At 44.2% G+C, this 20,676-nt stretch overlaps 1 protein-coding gene across 3 annotated transcripts in view; it reads right to left on the reverse strand.

The window, feature by feature from the left end:
• Window positions 1-554: 554 nt before the first annotated feature.
• ARHGAP25 (Rho GTPase activating protein 25) overlaps window positions 555-20,676 on the reverse strand; it is an 87,997-nt gene continuing 67,875 nt past the window's right edge. For all 3 annotated transcript variants that reach the window (XM_030877428.2, XM_060309493.2, XM_030877430.3), the window contains 6 exons: window positions 15,441-15,573; window positions 11,364-11,437; window positions 9,359-9,480; window positions 8,349-8,545; window positions 5,219-5,742; window positions 555-2,422 (listed from right to left, as the gene is read on the reverse strand). In XM_030877428.2, the coding sequence (XP_030733288.2) occupies window positions 2,215-2,422; window positions 5,219-5,742; window positions 8,349-8,545; window positions 9,359-9,480; window positions 11,364-11,437; window positions 15,441-15,573 (1,258 nt within the window). In that variant the 3' untranslated portion in view covers window positions 555-2,214. The remainder of the gene's footprint in view (window positions 2,423-5,218; window positions 5,743-8,348; window positions 8,546-9,358; window positions 9,481-11,363; window positions 11,438-15,440; window positions 15,574-20,676) is intronic.

Raw genomic sequence — 20,676 nt, forward strand, 5'->3', positions numbered from 1 at the left:
TGGCCTCAGACCCCAGATCTTCTTCCCTGGCCCTTCCTTGGACTCACGACGGCCTGGGGTCCTGGAGAAACTCTTTCTTGTGTTCTCCTCATATGGAGGGTGGCACAGGAGCAGTTTAGGCAAGCCAGGTCCCCTCTCGATTGTGAAGACTTGACTTTCTGTCTTCTGATGCTGGACCTGCCGCTCTGTGATCTTGCAGTTCTGGCAAAAGGTGTGGAATGAGAGGTATCACCTGACCAGGAGGGGCCTGGGATTCAAACATGGGCCTTCCACCCAGCCTGAGACCCAGCAAGGTCCTATAACGTGGACCCCCAAGAAAACAGGCTTCAGGGCTTCCTCTTTGCTACTTCAAACAAATGTTCCCTTTGGAACTGTGAAGCCGGCTACTTCCATACTCACGTCTATGTTAGCATTCAAAGGGTCCGTGCCAGGAACCCATGGGAGAACATGGCACACGTCTGGCAGAACTACAGACACTCATCAGTGGACATTAGGTGTTCAGGAAGTGTTTCTATGTTTGCTACTCTGTAACTGAAAAACAAATCAACTCAGGAAATCAAATATTTTATTGCTTTACTTAACGATGTTCCAAATCAGTCTCCCCGCCCCCAGTCTGCTGTAAGCAAGTCTCTACGAGGAGCTCTAGGGCTCATCCTTGCCCTCTGTCAGTCTGGTCCTTGCGGGGCTGGAGGTGGGCGGAGCAGGGTCTGGGTAGCAGGACTGAGAAACACCGACCCCCTGTCCATCCCTTTCACTCTGTGAGTAATATGACGGCCACAGGCAGTGGGGAATAACTAGACTGAAGAAAGCACAGAGAGGAGGAGAAAAAGGCAGAAAACGAAGGGAGAGAAAGGAATAAAGGAGGAGACACAGGTGCTGCAGAAGACTAAACTCTCACTGTGGTAACCAGAGATTCCAAACCACTAATTCAGCCACGTGGTTTCAAGAGTTCAAGAAAATTATGGGAGTAATGGGATGAACTATGTAACATTAGTACAGGTAATACCTGCTGGGAAATTGGGCCAGGAGTTTCCAGAGCTAAAAGCACATTTGAGAATATCTACTTATATTTGTTTTTATCTCATCATGATTCAATTTTTGTCCTGTGTATGTTTTATGATATAGCAATACAGTAGTATGTGTGTATAATTTATAAATAAATAAATATACCTATATTGAGGAATGTATGCTCAAATATTTTCTATTGATGGGGTACATGGTCAAAAGAGCCTGGAGACCACCTAACTAGAACAATGACAAAAACCACGAAAGACTCCACCATCCTACGTATCAAGGCCTGGGGCCTCACCAGGGGCCTTGGCCAGGGTGGCTTAATGCAGAAGGATGACTGTTACTATCTAAACACCCAACTAGCATCTAAGGAAGCTGTATCATAGTGGGCCTGCCCTATGCAGCCGTGGCCCCTGAAAGGCAAGTGGGATTGGAATGCAGCCCGTGACCTGCTCGTCAAGCCATGTGCCCAGAGAGCGGCACATCTTTCCCCAGGCAGGGGAGACTTTTACTCTCATAACGGTGTTGTATGGATTGCCAAGAGCTCTGCTTTTTTTAAATTTGAATCTAATTTTCTAATTGCTTTCCTGAATCCAGTTTACTGCTTGTTTTGTCTTTGCCTAATACTAATTTTGAGTTTGCAGCCCTGGAGAATGTGCGTCATGGCGGGGGGACGGGTGGCAGAATGGGGTCCCGGCTTCAGTAGGTGCAGCCCTTCAAAACACAGCCCACCACGGCTGAGAAATCAAAAGCTGAATATCATGTTTGGCCCCTGTGTCTCAGAGACACCCGGAGGCCAACTGACTAGGTGAAATGTCCCACACAGGAAACAAAGAACCAACTCCTCAGTGCAGCCTCTGTTGGGGTCAGCCTGTTGCCTGGGTCCTGGGATGTGGCCTGCAGCAGAGTCTCCATTGGACACAGCTATTCAGCCATGGGAGGTGCCACTTCACTCAGCCTGAGACCACAGTGGGATAATGCAATCCCTTTGAATACAGCCCCGGGGCTCGGAGATGTCCACACAAGTCCCTGCTCATGCTTATCCTCCTGCAAACTCCACTGATTTATCTACTGGGAAATGTGATGTTTTCCCCCCCAAAATGTCCTCTCCTTCTTAGGGAGGAATATCGCTTCCTGGTCATCAGCGAGAAAGGGAGCATTGCTAGGTCTCTGCAGGCTGTCTCTGTGGTGCTCCTGGGACGCTCAAGCATCTGTCTTGGGCTCCTTCATCGATTTGACAAATTCCTTGACGTCCTCTTCCAAGGCCTTGTTCCTCCTCTCCACATCCTCCCGGGAGCGCTCCACGTTGCGGAGGCTGATTTCCAAGGCTGCAGACTTCTTCTTCTCCTTCTCCAGTTCTTCACTGAGCCTCACCACCTTAGCCCACACATCGTAATTTTCCTTTTCAAGGCTACGAGGAAGGAAAGAAAAGAATGAAAGGATGGGGTGTGACCTCTAGACTTTCTCTTCAGCCTTGCCCTCAACCCCCTCTGTCCACTTAACCTTCCACATCCCAAGACCCATCTCCAACCTGTACTTCCTAGTTATGTCCCACCCCCGACAGGAGGACTTCCCAGTAAACCTGAATTCCCAGAGCCTGTCCCCATTTTTGTCATTTGTCATCCATATCATGACATCTCTTGTGTTGTTTTTCATGCCATTTTGCGTTTTGTATCTCCCACCACACAATAAAGTCTTTGAATGAAGAGACCACCTCTAATATTTACAGCCCCACAGCGCCTTGCATCTGTCCTGCTCAGTTGCAAGGTTGACTGACTGCTGAACCCCATCCAGATTCCAGATTCTCGGCACCTGTGTGCACATGCATGCTTTCTCATCCTGCTTCATTGCAGAGCACGGACCAGAGCCTTCTCTTATGAAGGCTCCTGGGGACCGAGATTTGGAGAATCTGGGGGAGCTGCCCCTTGGGAACAACTGTCCTGCCAGTCCCACCCTTGCTTCTGAATCCCACTCCAAGTGAAGGATCTGTTGGATTCCTGAATTCGCAGGATTTTCACTGTTACTGGCCAAAACCTTAGTCTAGCCTCAGGTGCCCATTTCTCTCCCTCCAGGCTGTGCCGAATTAACCCTTGGGAATGAGAGTACATATGACATTTTTGAGCCAAAGGAGGGAATTTCAGGCCTATGAGGAGACTATGATTGGAAAGTGGCTTCAGAATTTCTTTCTGTGAGATGCAGCTTCCCTGCTACCCAATGGCCTGCTCATTTTTATACGGAGACTTGAGCTCCTGTTTGAGCCCATCTCTGGCTTCTATCTTCAAGGGCCTTGGTCCATTTTGCAGGCAATGGCCTCTCTTCAGAGCCTTGCTTGCCCCTGCCTGTTTCTTCTTAAAGCCAAATTAGTCTCATTCCTCTGGAATTCCACCCGTTACAAATTTAGTTTTCTTCTCTGAGGTTTCCATATCTTTCTTGTTTTGGGGGGGAAACCTCAAAAGAGACACCATGCTAGATCTTGACCACTGACTTCAGTGGAGAGGTAGAACCTGAGTGGGTTTGGGAGGTTGGCTGACCCGAGTTCGAATCCCAGCCCCACCAATGACGAGCTGTGCAACCTTTTTATACTTCCTAAACTCCCATTTCTTCTGTAAAATGGGGGTATTACCTATTTCACGGGATAACTGAGGGGATTATATGAGAAGGTGTGTCTGAAGCATGAAGCTTAGAGCAGGCACTGTAGAATGTTAATTCTCTTTCCTCTCCCGAGGATGGAATGGGAGGCTCCCCTGACAGTGGATTCAGAAGACTTTGTTCCCTTCAGGAGGAGCGGCCACCTCAAGGGCAGCTAGTTCTTCCCCACCCTGTCAAAGACCCCCGTGCTAGAAACTGGGGCTCAGTGTCTGCTCTGGGGCTGCCTTGGTCACTGCCAAGATGTTGCCCAAGTCTCAGAGTCTATAAACAGCTGATTTCAGGTTTTTAGACAAGAAGTTACGTGTTGTTCTAGATGGGCGGCCCTCTGCAGGGAACAAAGGATCAGGCTAACCAAAGTCTTTCTTTCATGTACCTGAGTCTCTAGGGACTGAAAAGTACCCGTCGTTTGAAAACCCCACTAGGTTCACATTTCACTAACTTTTGATTAGTGTGACTTCAGGCAAATCTGGATTGAGGTTTCTTCTCAGGAAAAATCAGTGGTGTGAAAAAGATTTCAAGGAAGTAGTTTATCTACTCAAGTGAGCAAATCATGTCCGAGCATCTTAGAGATTTGTGTGAAATGGTGGCAATGGCCATGTCACTGGCCTCGCTTCCGTTCACCCCTGCAGTCGGAGATCGTGGAGAGTTAGTGATCCTGACCCAGTGAAGCCTCAGTCAGGTCAGGGGTGCCCAGAAGCTCTGCCTCACTTAGGCTTTCAGGTGGCTGACCAGGCCCTCTGCATTCTCTGCCCTCTCCCCTCAGTCATTCCCCTGCTGCCACCAACCACCGCTCTTCCTCTGCATGAACACGCCAGACCCCTCCCTTCCCATAGCCTCTGCACTTCGGTTCTCTCTGCCTTGCCTGCTCTCCCCCAAACCCACCCCAACCCCTCCCACGTGGACCTCACTAGTTCCCTCCCCTCCTTCAGGCCTTTGCTCGAGTGTCACCTTCTCAGTGAGGCCTTCCTCAACCACCCTATGTAACACTGGAACCCCCTTCCTGAGCTCCCCAACCCCCTGCCCTGCTTTATTTCTCTCCCTAGCATTTTCCATCATCTAACATAGCATATGTTTAAATTATCTGTTTGTATTCTCTGTCTGTCTCCACTAGAAGGAAAGCTCTATAAGCAAAAGGGCTTTTGTGTGTTTTGTTCAGTGCTATTCTCTAACAGCTGAGATGGTGCCTGGCACATAGTAGATGCTCAATAAATGTTTGCAGAGTTGATGAATGACATTAATATGAAAATTTTTAAAATTTCTCTTAATTCATTAAGACATGTTGATGCTTAAACAACCACTGTTTGGAAACAGTTGATTAAACTACTTAAGCTACCTATTTAACTTTTCATGAATGTAAGGTAAAGCTTAGAGTTTTCACTAATTTAGTCATCTCCTCAATGCCTTTGCTCTGTTCCTCATTAGGCCCAACTGCTGTAGATAGCGTCTTCTGTAACTGAAGTTTCATAATGTCACTTCTCTGGCAGAGAAGAACAATCCCTATTGCTTTCAAGATGGAAGGCGAGTGGCTGCCCAGGGCCCTCTCTTACTTTTGACTTACTTTTCAATCTGTTCCTCATACATTTGCTTCTGTGTTTCTATTTCCTTTCGCAGCTTCTGGACCATCCTCTGCAAAGATTCAAGTTCCTCTTCTCCAGAGTTATTTCTCCCAGGCCCGGTTTCAGAGTTTAGGCTGGCAAGAGCATCACTCTTGGAGTCACAGGCCTGGGATGATAGTGTACCGGCTTCATCCCCAGGGGACCCCGGCTGCGTGGGGACGTTATCGTAGGTGGAAGTCCGCTGGGAGTCGAGAAACTGTGGCACACCTTGAGACATCGTTCTCCTGTGCCCGTCCCCTGCCTTCCCCTCCGAAGAAGACCAGAACTCATTTTTAAAGATCTCTACTTTGCAGCTGTTGGCAACTTGCAAAGCTGATGTCAAGAAGCATTTCCGGTTAGGGAGCGTCTGAGTCCTTTTCCGTGACTGCAGCTTCCAATCTCCTGGCTTTTCCCTGGATGCTTTGTCTTCTAGACACCCATCACTTGGCCGTTGTCCAGTGGGGCTGGTTGCATCTGAGTCGCTGGCCTAGAAGAAAGTGACCACGGATGTTACATGGGTTTTTCCCACACGTGTCACGTTCCCAAGATAAGGATTAGAGACTTGAAAGAAAGTATCTCCTGGCCACACACCTATGAAACTCAATTAGAAGACAATCTCCTAATTTGTCACATTAGTTGATTATCTGTGTGGCATTTTTCCAAAAGGATATTATACTTGAAGGAACTCATGCTCTAGAGGTAAACTGCTGACTAAAATCAATGGTTTGCTTGTGGTAAGGGGCCCTAAACTAGGATTCTTTTATAACCTTAGAATGGGGGGGAGGGGAGCTTTTCTAACTATGACCCAAATACAGAAGCTATATAAGAATAATTTGATAAATTCAGCCCACACGTGTTTCCATGACCCACAAAATTAAAAATAAAACAAAGAAACCACTACATGCTAAATCAAAGAAGAAATGACAAACTGACAAACATATTTGCAATGTATATCACAGACAACAGGCTACTCTCCGTAATGCATAAAGTTCATAAAAATTGAGAAGAAAAAGACTAATATAAATATGGGCAAAGAGCAAGATCAGAGATTTCATGGAGGAAAAATGCAACATAAAAAAAATGTTTGAACACTCTTATAACAGGAAAAACTCAAACTGAAATGAAAATTACTGAAATATTAGTTCTCATCTAACAGATGGGCAATCCTCCAAAATCTGACAACACACTCTGCTGGCGAAACTATAGGGAAATAGGTTATTTCATGCATTGCTGGTGGAGGTGCGAAATGGCACAACCACTGTTTAACAATTTTAATCAAAATTACCTATGACAAATCTATTTACCCTCTGACTCAGCATTCTTACTTCTGGGAATTTATCCCAGAAATACATTTGCCTGAGCACAAAATGAAGTATGGTCAAGGTTATTCATTGCCTCCTTGCTTGTAGTACAAAGGAGTAAAAGAAACCTGTTCATCTATAGAGGTTGGCTGAGTAGATCACGGTACATGCACAGGATGGAACACCACACATCTGCCAGAAACTTGAGGTTGTATGAGGTACTGCCTATGTATTGACATGGAAAGGTCTCCAGGGTATCTGTTAAACAGAAAAATTCAAGATACACAGGTGTGTGTGTGTGTGTGTGTGTGTGTGTGTGGAGAGGGAGAGAGTGAGCATGTTATGCTTTGTGTAAAAAGGGAGGTAAATAACAATTTACACTCATATCTGCTTATATTTGCATAAAGGAACACTGGAAGGATAAAAAAGAAACTGATAAAGGCAGGGAAAAATAAGGTGGGTGAAGACAGCAGAGGGAGCAGGAGTTCTAAACATATCTCTTTTGTTTTGACTTTCTTGAGTGATGCTATATATTTTTAGATTAAATTAAAAAGATTGAGCCCTAAAATGAGAGAATCAGGTCTCAAGCTGTCTGTCTGATGCTTCTAGCTCATCACCTGCTTTGGCAACCCCACCTGGAATCAGAAGGACCTGGGCCCTGAGGTGCAAACTAGATCTAAGTCCCACTCTCTACCATTCTACTGCTGTCATCTTGGGACAGCTGGTCAACCTCCCTGAGCCTCAGCGCCTCATCTATAAAATGTGGATGATAAATTCTGCCCTACAAAGTAACGGTGAGGACTCCAGATGTGATCTATTTAAGGTTCCCAGCACACTGCCTGTCCATTGCTGCCCATACTGTTACAATAAATACAGAAACCTGTCAACTGAGTACAACACTGGCTACTCTCAAAGACGTCTAGGATGATTTCATTATATGACGTATAAACATTTCTAAATATTAATTTGATTTTAGAGTATTAGTAAATGCACTGTGTCCAGGCAGACCTCACCCAAGAAAAATCACAACTACCACCATGTTTTTTCCAATACATTCTTAATCAACCTCGGAATTAACAGTAGGCAACTGACATTCCCTGGCAAACTGGAAATTTTACATTCATTCCTTGACCACACATAAAGAATTAAGCTGCTATATAAAGTTCACACGTTCTTTTAAAAAATATTTGCCTCTCTAAATACGTTAAAATATTTGAGCTTTGTAAATTATTGGCCTAAATAGTCTAAATTTCAGAGTCTGCAGAGTTTTTTGACATTGTGAACGTGAGCCCCAACCCTTCAGTACAAATGAGGGGGTTGACATTGCTGAGACAGCTTATCAGGGAATGAGAAATATTACACAAACACATCACATACTCTGAGAAAGGAATCACGTTTCATGGCTTAGCAGGAAACCGTTCTCTCTGGACTTTCACCCGGAATTTTCAACAACTCTCACTAGAACATTAACACTGCGATATGTAGTTTCCCCATCGAAATTCCCTGGACTGAGTTTAAAAGGGTTTAGGGCTTTAGTGAGGACTCCCATTGCTTAGTCACTGGGGGATGGGCACACATGTCACCAATCCCACCTCCAGGATACCAACTAGAAACTAGATTTTGAAAGAGGCCAGGCTTTCAAGATTCATTCAAATGGGTCTATATCAGCTGTACCCACTGCCACAGCATCACCCAGGACTCCCTAAATCGCCACTCCAGAGCAGCTCTTACATGGAATGACCTGGACTGAAGGAAGAGTCGGATGGAAGGAGGAAGGCTCTCTGCACCTTACCATGTTACTGACGCTGTCTGTCCTAGAAATTGGAGGGTCCTCAGTGGCATCCCAGCCCACAGAGCTTCGCGCCACTGGAGGTTTCTTGGGGTCATTTTGGGGGGCAGAGGGTGACAAGGGTGCATCCTTGGATTTGGGAAAGAGGATTTCATGGTCTCTGATCATCATGGTCATCACTCTTTGGATTTGAGGAGTCCCTGAAAGAAAGAAGAAAGAGATTTGTAGTGCTGGACTATGGGGAAGAGGGCAGGTGGTCCTCAAGGTTCTCCACCCGTGAGATGTCTGTCTCTAAACTTGACTCTAAAACCACATGGCCCCAAAGGACCTCATTTGCTCCTCACAGGATCCTTCTTAATTGCTTGGGGTGGGAGATTGTGGTGAATGGGATGGGATAGAAGAAGAATATGGCAGTGGGGTGAAAGAGGGTTATTTTCGGCCTACAGTTCTCTGGATCAGTCTTTGATCAGGTTATAGGCAATACGACAGGAAAGAAAATGAATACATCTTTCTCTCTTGATGTGACCCTCAATATGACATCTGATTTCTTATTGCATGCATAGAGGATGAATACCAGGCATACTGCCTCCCCCAAACCATGGCAGACATCAGTACTCTGTGTCAGGACTCTTGTTCACTGAACCAAGACACTACCTCAGAAGTCTTTTCAGCACAGCCTTACAAGTAACCTCTTTGGGAGTTGTCTTATAAAATCACACTTGTTTGCTCTCTCTGGCTAAGGATGTTTAAAAGTACTAAAAGACTAAGAAACACTAACTAACTGTTCTCGTGCTAGCCTATCATACTGTGTGATGATTGGTAAATCTTTAACGTCTCTGCTCTGCTGTGACCTGGAAAATGAACATAATTCCTGCCTGCTTATTTCACAGGGTTATTTTACAACTCAGACAAGATGATCAACGGAAAATGCTTGGCAAATTGCAGAGCAATTTGGTAGCAATGTCACTGTCTTTACTTCCTCTGCCCGTACATTCACCACAGGACCAGCGTACCTCTCATGATCACAGCAGGGTCTTCGACCTTCGACCTGATGAGATTCACACCAATCACAGTAGCCAGATTGTCCACACTCATCTTGTTAACTCCACAGTTCAGCTGGATTTCATGGAGAAACCTGTGGGCAACCAGGAAATCCCAGAGTAGGAAATAGGAAGTTGCCACAAGGAAGCACTTCCAGGTACCCACAGGATCCCAGAGGTGGGTCTCAACTCTTTACTTCTGGTCTCAGGAATGGGACGAGTCTGCTCTGACTACAAGGATTTAGCTTCCCCCTGAAAGAGTCAAGATCAAGGAAGAAGAGACACACGCAACCCAGCTGCTGATGGTGGCACTGGGGCCAGGGGTGGGTGAGGAGTCACATCAGCAGGAGGCAGGGTCCAGTTCAGGGAGCTAAGAGGAGACAAGAGGACTAAAATGGGTGTTTGACTATCCCTGGTCCTGACTTTACAGGCTTCTCTCCCAGGCTCTCAGCACCTATCCCAGCGGAGTCTCCAGAGAAGAAAACTTCATCATGGGAAGATCTCAGAAATGGGAATTCATGGTGCCTCCCTGCTCTCATCCTCAGGTTACAACACCAAGTGTCTCAAATTCTCAGCAAGTGCTCAAAAACTAACACTGAATTTTTGCTGTAATCCTACCTATTTGAGGAATGAAGCTCTCAGATTCACTATTTTAAAAACCTGAAAAGATCAGAAAAAAACACTTCTAAATATTGTCTCTCAAAACCATTTTTAAGTGGATCGGCTGAAGCAACATAAAATTCCAAATACAGAGAAATTATCAAATAAGTGGCAGGGGAGGGGTGTCCAAATAAGGAAACATTATGGAATATTACGGAGTCATGTATAATCCTACTTTGTGCCATAGGAGAATGCTCACAATACAACATTTAGCCAAAAGAAGCAGGATACAAGCATATATGTATATATATTTTATTAAAAAATATATTTCTAATTTGGTATAAAAATTGTTTCCCTATATTTATATTGATGCATGTGATCATCTATCACAGAGACAAAAACATTCAGAAGGAAACACACTCAAATATTAACAGTGACTTTTTCTGGGTGAGGGGATTTGGGGAAATTTTCATTTATTTACAGTATTTCATATTCTCCTAGTTTCCATATCAAGCATGTAACTCTTTGATCATCTGGAAACTACAAAAAATTATATTAAAAAAATAAAAGTAGGGCTTCCCTGGTGACACAGTGGTTAAGAATCCGCCTACCAATGCAGGGCACACAGGTTTGAGTCCTGGTCCGGGAAGATCCCACATGCTGCAGAGCAACTAAGCCCGTGCACCACAACTACTGAGCCTGTGCTCTAGAGCCCACGAGCCACAACTACTGAAGCCCATGCGCCTAGAGCCTGTGCTCCACAGCAAGAGAAGCCACAGTAATGAGAAGCGCGCGTACCGCAACTAGAGAAAGCCCACGTACAGCAACAAAGACCTAAAGCAGCCAAAAATAAATAAATTAAATAAATAAATTAAAAAAAAATAAAGATAACTTTCAGCTACGTCTGACATGGAGATCCAGGCTCCCAACTCAGCCAGATCTGGGTCAATCCACATGCTATGTGTTGCCACAGAGACAGCACATAGCAGGTCCGTCCTCAGAAAGGGAATTAAGAAAGGTGGCCTGGGATGAATGTCTCTGGGGTGCTAAGTTATGGTCCAGAGACAGGAAGATGGGAGATAATTGTAGAAATATTATAAGGATTCTGGGTTCTAATGCCTGTCGAGGACTCTGGGCAGCACTGGGGCAGGCTTGAAGAAGGAAGCATGTTTCTTTTTTATGCTGATTAGTTTTCCGGGATCCTTTCAATTGTCTTGGGGACACAGGAAACTACCTCAGTGCTATGTGAATAGGGTTGACCTTCCAGAGGTTTGGAACAGAATCTCTTAAGGTCACAGAGATACTCTTTCCTCCTCTAACTGGGGAATTCATTCTGGTGTGGCTGAAAATTATGGAACTGATACCAGGTGCCTCTTACCTGCAGATGTAGCTCAGGAGGCTATAGTTGTCTCGAGGAAGGATGGAGAGCTGCTTCATCAACTCCTGCTGAGCCTGGGAAGAGATTTTTAATGCCAGTAGAAGAGCCTGCTCACTTGCCAGCAATGGGACCCTGGAGCATAACTGGTGTATCTCTGCAGAAGCAACACTTTGGCAGTCACTCCTGTTCCCATAGTTGTGTGTGTGTGTGTGTGTGTGTGTGTGTGTGTGTGTGTGTGTGTGTGTGTTTTAACATCTTTATTGGAGTATAATTGCTTTACAATGGTGTGTTAGTTTCTGCTGTATAACAAAGTGAATCAGCTATACATATACATATATCCTTATATCTCTTCCCTCTTGCGTCTCCCTCCCTCCCACCCTCCCTATCCCACCCTTCTAGTGGGTCACAAAGTACCGGGCTGATCTCTCTGTGCTATGCGGCTGCTTCCCACTAGCTATCTACCTAACGTTTGGTAGTGTATATATGTCTACGCCACTCCCTCACTTCGTCCCAGCTTACCCTTCCCCCTCCCTGTGTCCTCAAGTCCATTCTCTATGTCTGCGTCTTTATTCCTGTCCTGCCCCTAGGTTCTTCAGAGCCAATTTTTGTTTGTTTTTTTTTAGATTCCATATATATGTGTTAGCATACGGTATTTGTTTTTCTCTTTCTGACTTACTTCACTCTGTATGACAGTCTCTAGGTCCATCCACCTCACTACAAATAACTCAATTTCGTTTCTTTTTATGGCTGAGTAATATTCCATTGTATATATGTGCCACATCTTCTTCATCCATTCATCTGTCGATGGACACTTAGGTTGTTTCCATGTCCTGGCTATTGGAAATAGAGCTGCAATGAACATTGTGGTACATGACCCTTTTTGAATTATGCTTTTCTCAGGGTATGTGCCTAGTAGTGGGATTGCTGGATCATAGGGTAGTTCTATTTTTAGTTTTTGGAGGAAGCTCCATACTGTTCTCCATAGTGGCTGTATCAATGTACATTCCCACCAACAGTGTAAGAGGGTTCCCTTTTCTCCACACCCTCTCCAGCATTTATTGTTTCCAGATTTTTTGATGATGGCCATTCTGACTGGTGTGAGATGATATCTCATTGTAGTTTTGATTTGCATTTCTCTAATGATTAGTGATGTTGAGCATCCTTTCATGTGTTTGTTGGCAATCTGTATGTCTTCTTTGGAGAAATGTCTGTTTAGGTCTTCTGCCCATTTTTGGATTGGGTTGTTTCTTTTATTGATATTGAGCTGCATGAGCTGCTTGTATATTTTGGATATTAATCCTCTGTCAGTTTCTTCATTTGCAAATATTTTCTCCCATTCTGAGGGTTGTCTTTTGGTCTTGTTTATAGTTTCCTTTGCTGTGCAAAAGCTTTTAAGTTTCATTAGGTCCCATTTGTTTATTTTTATAAAACTTCTAATTTTGAAATCACTATAAATCCACAGGAAGTTGCAAGAATAGCCTGGAGAGGTTCACTGTTTTTTTGTACCTTGTATTTTTTTATTCATCTGCGATTATGTCCTCCTCCCTGCCTCAGAGCTACTCTAAGGCAAGAATTATTTGATCACCATACTCCCAATAACTGTTTGCTTAATAAATGCTTGAGCTGTAACTCTCCAATAAAGAATTCGACCAGAACCAAATGCCCCCCAAGTCACTTTAAAAGTATTGTGAAAAGGAGGATGTTTCTGAGAACTGAGGTTTCATGCGATATGGTTTTGCTGGGAGCTGCTAGAACCCAGGGACAGCTGACCAAGCTGGAAGGCAGGTGAGAGGGCCGAAGGTTATAGCTTCATGATGACACTGAATGTTAGAGACAGCCCTACAAGAAATGCAAGTGCCAGGAAGAGGAAGGACAGTGAATTTTCTTTGTTCTTTTTGCTCACAGTGCCTATAGTGTCTGCAGTCACCATCTACAACATCATGAGTGTAGAAGTGCACCAGTGCACATGAGACACACAGGCTCTCCTCAAACCTGAGCAGCTCCTCCAGGAGAAAATGCACCCTATGGCGTGTCGGCCTGCATGCAGTGACTTGGTGCAGTCCCACTGGATCTAGAATGCCTGCTTCATACTGATTCCCTCCTCTTCAGTCTAGTCAAGTAAATTCTTTGCAAAGGTTGCTTTAGACTCACGCCTCCCAGTGATTGCCTCTGCCACGTTTTCACCCATGAGAGAGGCTCTGATCCTTCACCCTGTCCAGATCTGTGTTACCATGGATTAGAAACTCTCAAATATGTTGAGATCGAGAAAAATTGGAAGAAGCAGATCTAAATCAAGGAAGTTCAGGGGTGGGAGTCTGCTTGTCAGAACTGCATCCATGGGCCTCCTTTCCTTTCCCTGAAGCTGTGGGGCAAGACATCACCTGAAGCATTCATCTTTTTAGCCAACTTTTAAACCTTATTCCATAAAATTGTATTACTTTTGCAAAGGTGAGCTGATATGCCTGTATAAATTAAGACTTTCCATATCCTATTTTAACCCCCCCAAAATTCATAAATCATACACAAAATATCCTAAAATCAGATCATGCAACCTAATTTTTGTGTTGGGAAATAGCTACAAAGGCTATAGTGTATTAGTTGCATCCTTATTGTGCTCTTTCTTTCCTCATGCTAAAATATAAAACCACCTTTTTTCTTGTACCAGGATCTACTTAATTTGTGAGTCTCCTCCCTCTGAATCAGGATGGAAGTTCTCACAACTGTATTTTCTTCCAGGGCTAGGGCACTATCTCTTCAATGATTTTATATATATATATATATATATATATATATATGTGTATATATACACACATATGTGTGTGTATGTATATATATATATACTTTTTCTGGGAGCATACTATATAATAAATTCTGAAGTAGAGCAGAGACTAAACATCCCCTTGAATCAATCATTTTAAAATGTCACTCACTTGTGACACATATCCCATGGTCCCCAAAACAATCCTGATATTATGAAATGTGTCTAAGTTTGTGCTGTCTAATACAACAGCAACTTGACACATGTGACTATTATAAAATAAAATAAAATAAAATAAAATTAGAAATTTGGTTCCTCAGTTGTGCTAGCCACATTTCAAGTGCCTAGTGGCCACATATAACTAGTGGTTACTACACTGGACAGTGCAGTTATGTAACAGTTCCATCACTGTAGAAAGTTCTCTTGGGCTAAGTAAATAAACTGAGTCTCACAGAAGATGCATCATTTGCTAAATGGCAAAATCAAAGTGAAATTCATTGCAAGTTTTTCTGTGCAACACTTTGCCAGAGAGAACTTTTAACATAGCAGTGCTAAACACTAACCTCCCCAAAATGGGCAGTTAGACCCCTTTATTAGCTGTGTAACAAATGCATTCATGGGCCATTTAGTTTTGCAAATCTTGGTTAAAAACCATAATGGTTTTATTGTTGTCAGTCAGGTTTTCTTTTGCTGGTTGGCTAGCTTGTTGTCAGTCAGATTTCCTTTTACTGGTTGGTTAGTTTGTTTAACATGTTGACTATAAGGGCTTTAAGGAAACAATTTACATAAGGATCAAAATTCCTGCTGATGAGGAGCTGCGTGATGCTGCAGATGAGGACTGCAGACCCTACAGGCAGCTGCAGCTGAAAGGAACCAAGAAAAGCTCTGTCCTTCCTCTCCCTGGCACATGTGTTTCTTGTATACCCATGTGTGACACGCAAGGTCATCACAGATCTAGAACATTTGGACCTCTCACCTGCCCTCCAGGTGGGTCAGTCTGTCTTTTTGTCCCAGCGGGTCTTAGCAAGGCCATATTGCTTGAAACCCTTCTCAGAAGCATCCTCATTCTCTTACTAATTTTAGAGTGACTTGGGGGTATTTAATGATAGTCCAGTAATTTGTCGGAGTGCAACATCCCATAAAGGCTGTCACCATGATTGGATTCATTGCACTTTTGTTGCTGAGAGCTCCAGTTTGACAAAGTATCTCACCAAAAGTTATGGGGTTCACCCATGACCCACTGTTGCTTGCCTACAAGAATAGTGTTCAGTAACCCTCATCTTCTGAAGCAGGACAACTAACTCTATTGAGATACAAACCTTTCCCTCATCTGCGTTCATGAGCTGCCCACAGAGCAGGAAACCCTCATACTGGCTCCAGGGGACTACTGGCTCTGGGAGGTCTCGGAGGTAGAGCTTCAGCAGGGAGGCTACCGTGTGCACATCTGTATCTCTGGAAAAAAACAAACAATGTTTTTTGAAAACAAAACTCCAGAACTCTCCTCACCTCCCCCTTGGTGATCCACTGAATAAGATCCCAGCTTCCAAAAAGAAATTTTGCAGAGGAGTAGAGTCTGATAAAGATGTATCTGACCAAAATATTTTTGCAACTCCCCCTTCTGGAATAATAACCCCCAAGACCTTTTCCTTTATCTCTCTACCTAACTGCCTCAAAGATAAGTTTAAGGTCTACTCTTCCAATAAGCCTGTTAAACTATTCTAGTCTTCATTGCTTTCTTCTTTCTCCAAGTCACTTAGTACAATTGAGCATTCTCTACTTAGTCTCTAGTTTTTCATGTGGTAACTCCTTATAGCTATGACCCATTGATCTCTTTAGTCTATCAGAGAGCTTAAAGTAGGTCTGGGATTCATTCACATATTCACACAATCATTTATTCAACCAATGTGTTGAGAGAACCTACTAGGTGCAAGACACTATGTCAGGCACTGGGGTTTCAGCACTGAACCTGAGGGACACACAGGATCTCTGTCCTCATGGAGTGACAGAGCTATGCAGACTCAAATGTTACCAAGTCATATACATGTTACCAGCCAAGCCTGGCCCATCACCTTTATTTGTACAGCCTGTGAGCTAAGAATGGATCTAACATTTTCAAATGGTTGGGGAAAAAACTCAAAAGGAGAATATTTCATGGCATGTGAAAATCATGTGAAATTTGAATTTCAGCATCCATAAATAAAGTGTTATAGGAACATAGCCATGCTCATGCATTTTTGTATTGTCTTTGGCTGAATTCTGGTATAAGAACAGAGTTAAGTAGCTGCAGCAGAGACTGTCTGGTCTGCAAAGCCTAAATATTTCATATGTGGCCCTTTAAGAAAAGTCTGCTGATCCCTGGTTTATGGAGCTATTGTGTTTATTCCACAGCTCTATAAGAGAACATGAGTCTGAATATACCATATACTTGAAACTCATTAGTGAAAAATATTTATTTCATATCAAGAAAAACTGGTCATGCACCCCAATGTTCATAGCAACACTATTTACAATAGCGAAGACATGGAAGCAACCTAAATGCCCATCGACAGATGAATGGATAAAGAAGATGTGGTATGTATACACAGTGGAATATTACTCAGCCATAAAAAAGAGTGAAATAATGCCATTTGCAGCAACATGGATAGACCTAGAGATTATCATACTAAGTAAAGTAAGTCAGACAGAGAAAGACAACTATCATACAATATCACTTATATGTGGAATCTTAAAAAAATTTGATACAAATGAACTTATTAACAAAACAGAAATAGACTCACAGACATAGAAAACAAACATGGTTACCAAGGAGGAAAGAGGGGGTGGAGGGATAAATGGGAATTTGGGATTAACAGATGCACAATACTATATATAAAATAGCTAAACAACAAAGACCTACTGTATAGCACAGGGAACAATAGTCAATATCTTGTAATAGCCTACAATGGAAAAGAATCTGAAAAGGAATACATATATATATATATATATATATATATATACACACACACACACACATATTTATATAAATTAATCACTTTGCTATACACCTGAAACTTTGTAAATCAACTATACTTCAATAAAAAAAGAAAGAAAGAAAAAGAAAAACTGGTATCTGTAAGAGACACTCCCAGTAGTATTTTGAAAAGCTGTGATGGGGCAAGAGGTCCAGCTGATCTGAGTGGCTCTTGGGCTTCAGCAATGGGGACATAGAAGCGGCTGGGCTGGGTGGGATCACATCCTGGAGGAGAGCCGGGAGGGGTGGAGTTGGGCAGGAGAAGAAGGCAGGCATCTGAGGCCTCAGAAACCAGAACATCAAGGCTTGACTGTGGAGCTCTCTATCTTGACGTTTCATGTAAATGTTTTCTTTTTGGTTTTTGACAGCCAGTGGTTGGAACTGTCTTCTGGAAAGGTTCCCCACTTTGCAGCCTGTGAACTCTGCCTCCAAAGGAGAACTTGAGCTGGCACAGAGCCCTGCCTCTGCTCCACTGCTGCCCTCAGGAAATCGGGGGTGGAGACCATTCACTTAAGGTGGGGATTCTGGAAAAGCCTTCCCTGCTGAGTCACTGCCTAAAAATACCTTGGCAAAGCCCTCTCGTCAAAAGGCAGGAGAAGTTCCCCAGAAAATGGCAGGACAGCAGCCAGCTGACACTTTGCAGGAGCAGCATTCTCCTAAGTCCTAAAATCTCCTTTGTCCCAAATCTTCTGCATCACAGTCCACCCGGTGGGCTTCATCAGAGTCCAGGGTCTCAGGTTCGATTGAAGTCTCTTCCTCACCCCACATCCTCTAATCCTACTCGGCAAATGTCCCAGGAATCCCTCTAGGCCTCACTCCCTGTCCTTTTCCAGAAGGCCATGGTCTTTTGCTAGGATTCTGCCAGCCCCTTTCTGGCCTCCTGGCTCCTTGACTCCATTCTCCAATGCACTGTCCATCACTGGCACAGCCCCTGACACTCAAAACATACCCACAGAACAAATATGGAAAACCAAGAATTGGAAATGAGAAAAACAGTATAGATGATGCGTCAAGAACCAGAAACTTTTGAAGAGAAACAGTGATAAAAAAAGACAAACTCTATAGATAGTTCAATCAGGAGAAACTAATAGCCAACATTAGAAAAGAGAAAGGGGGTGTAACCACACATATAGGATTGATACTTCAAAATTATCATCAGAAAACACAGTTAGCCATCTAAATCATCCTAGAATATTGCAAACCACAGAAAACTTCCCAATTCATTTTGCCAGGGGAAGATAATGCTGCTTGGTCTGGGGCTAAGTCCTCAGGCTTGTTTATTGTCTCAGCGTAAGTGTCATTTGGCGGGGGGGGCATTCTAAATCCAGCAGACCATGTCAAAAGCCTCCTGTTGAAATGAAAAATGATGAAAAAATGGAATGAAATGAAAAATAGATGGTATTCATACCGTCTGTTTTTCATTTTTTGGCATTTAACACAATGGAAATTCTACAGTTATGTCTTTACCTTTTTGGTTTAATGTTTGTGCCCCCATTGTAGCAGAGCTGGATCAGATGTCATGCTTATAATCTAAGTTTCCAGCATGAATTTTCCTGAGTCTGCTTTTCCTCCAACCTAATTGAACATCCCTATATGAGGTTATATGAACTTCTGAGATCAATGCCTGACCCATCAGAGATTAGCCAGGGCCTCTCAGGTGGTCTGCCTACTCTTCCCTTGTAGCACTGACCTTATAATGTGGCATGTATGTCATTTTCTCACAGAAATATAGGTACGGGAAGTGTATTGTGTATTGGCAGTATCCATCCCAGTAGATGGATATCCATCCCATACTGTTTATATGTTTAATGAGCACCAAATACATCCAGTAGAATCTACCTAGTAAGAGCGCCTTTGTTTTTCTTCATTCTAGCGAGGCAATTTCGGGGATCTCTGGTGGAACTGCCTACATGACCCGTGTAGAGGATCTAGGTGAGCACCCACACGGGTCACGTGGACACGAGAGTCATCCCTGGGAGGACTCCAAAGAGCCAGAGGCCATCCTTCCTATTACTGGATGTGTAAACTCTTTCCCTCAGTTCTAGAGGGTGGAGCTATCATGACAAGGTGTGGTAACTCTCTTCCCTCCAGCCCCAAATATTTCACAGAATCAAAGACTCCAGGTCTACCACCCAGGCTGACTTTACAGATGCAGAAGCTCAAGGCTTGGGCAGGTGCTCGGCAATCCCCACCATCACCTCTAGTCCTCCTGGCTGACTGTTCTCATTGCCTTCGCAACAACCCACCTGTATTTTTTGATCAACATAAAGCTAGTTAAAACCATAAAAAGAAAAGTGAATATAAAGGTAGTGAACTTGATTGAATAGGTGCCTGATAATGAAATGTGATTTATGGTCCTGCTGAAAGCTCTGTAAATTTGATGCCCCTAACCTGCTCTAGTTCCAGTAACATCTTCACCTGTTGCTTTCCTGATACAATACAGCACCTTGACAAATTAACCTATTGCATGCCAAGGGCAGCAAAGACAGACATATGGTGATCCAAACTAAGACAGTGGCTTTGAGAATGGAGAGAAGCAGACGGGTCTCGGCGATGCTTCCGAGGGAGGGTGGGCATCGTTGGTGACTGGAGTGGGAGCTGAGGGAGAGGGAGGGTGAGACGTTCCACACAGCATCACACTTAGCTGTTCACGATTTTCCCAGAATCAGCCCGAGTCCTCTATCGTAAATAAGCTCTTGGGGGGATTTCAGCCTTTGGAAACTGGAAGAGTTCAGGCCCGTCTCAATGAATCCTGTTTTATGGGCTGCCGATTTGGAAACAAGAGTGGTTCCTTCTTGCCAGCAGGACAAGCGCGTGCAGGCAACTGGGGCAAATATTGCACAACAGACAGAAAGTATACAATGTCGGGTGGCGGTCGTACCTGCTGAGCAGGGCAGAGAAGGAAACCTTGGCAGGGTGGCTGCAGCAGCAGGGGCGGGAGGGGGATGGTGGAAGAAATGTCATTGCGTCTGGAATGCCCCAAACAGGACTGGGCAACCTCCACAGAGGAGATTGGGAGAACGCCAAGATGTCGGTATGCACCCCCTCCCAAAGGGTTCAGAACCAAGTTCAGAGTTGCACGGAACTGTGGTCGCCCAAGTTAACAAGAAGTCCTGGCTCTGGCCGTTTCTGGAAAGCTGAGGAAGACCATGGAGCCCTTGGATATGGACATGGTGTCTTATCCACCACCCAGAGTCGGTACAGGCAGCTCAGCAATTCTCCACCCCTCACCCGCTCCGAAGTGCGTGCCTAGAGCTAAGTCCCATTTGCTCCGTTGGTCCACCCTTCCCCTCCCACCATATCCTAAACACCTCTTGACCGCCCTGCAAGGCCCCAGTTCTAGTTCCATCATCTCTCACCTAAATGATCAGAATGTTCCTCTAACTGTGTTCCAGGCTCCCAAATTCTGAGTTGCGAGCAAAACAAAAGGTTCTTTCTGTTGCAAACCAGGGCTTTGGGAAGCATCTGTCCGAGTCCCATAGCTCAACTGGTAGAAAGAGGTCCTCTCGGCCGAGCAGGGCACAGGAGAGGCGAGGCGAGGACGG

Source organism: Globicephala melas, chromosome 12 (genome assembly GCF_963455315.2).
Source record: "Globicephala melas chromosome 12, mGloMel1.2, whole genome shotgun sequence".
Lineage (NCBI taxonomy): Eukaryota > Metazoa > Chordata > Mammalia > Artiodactyla > Delphinidae > Globicephala > Globicephala melas.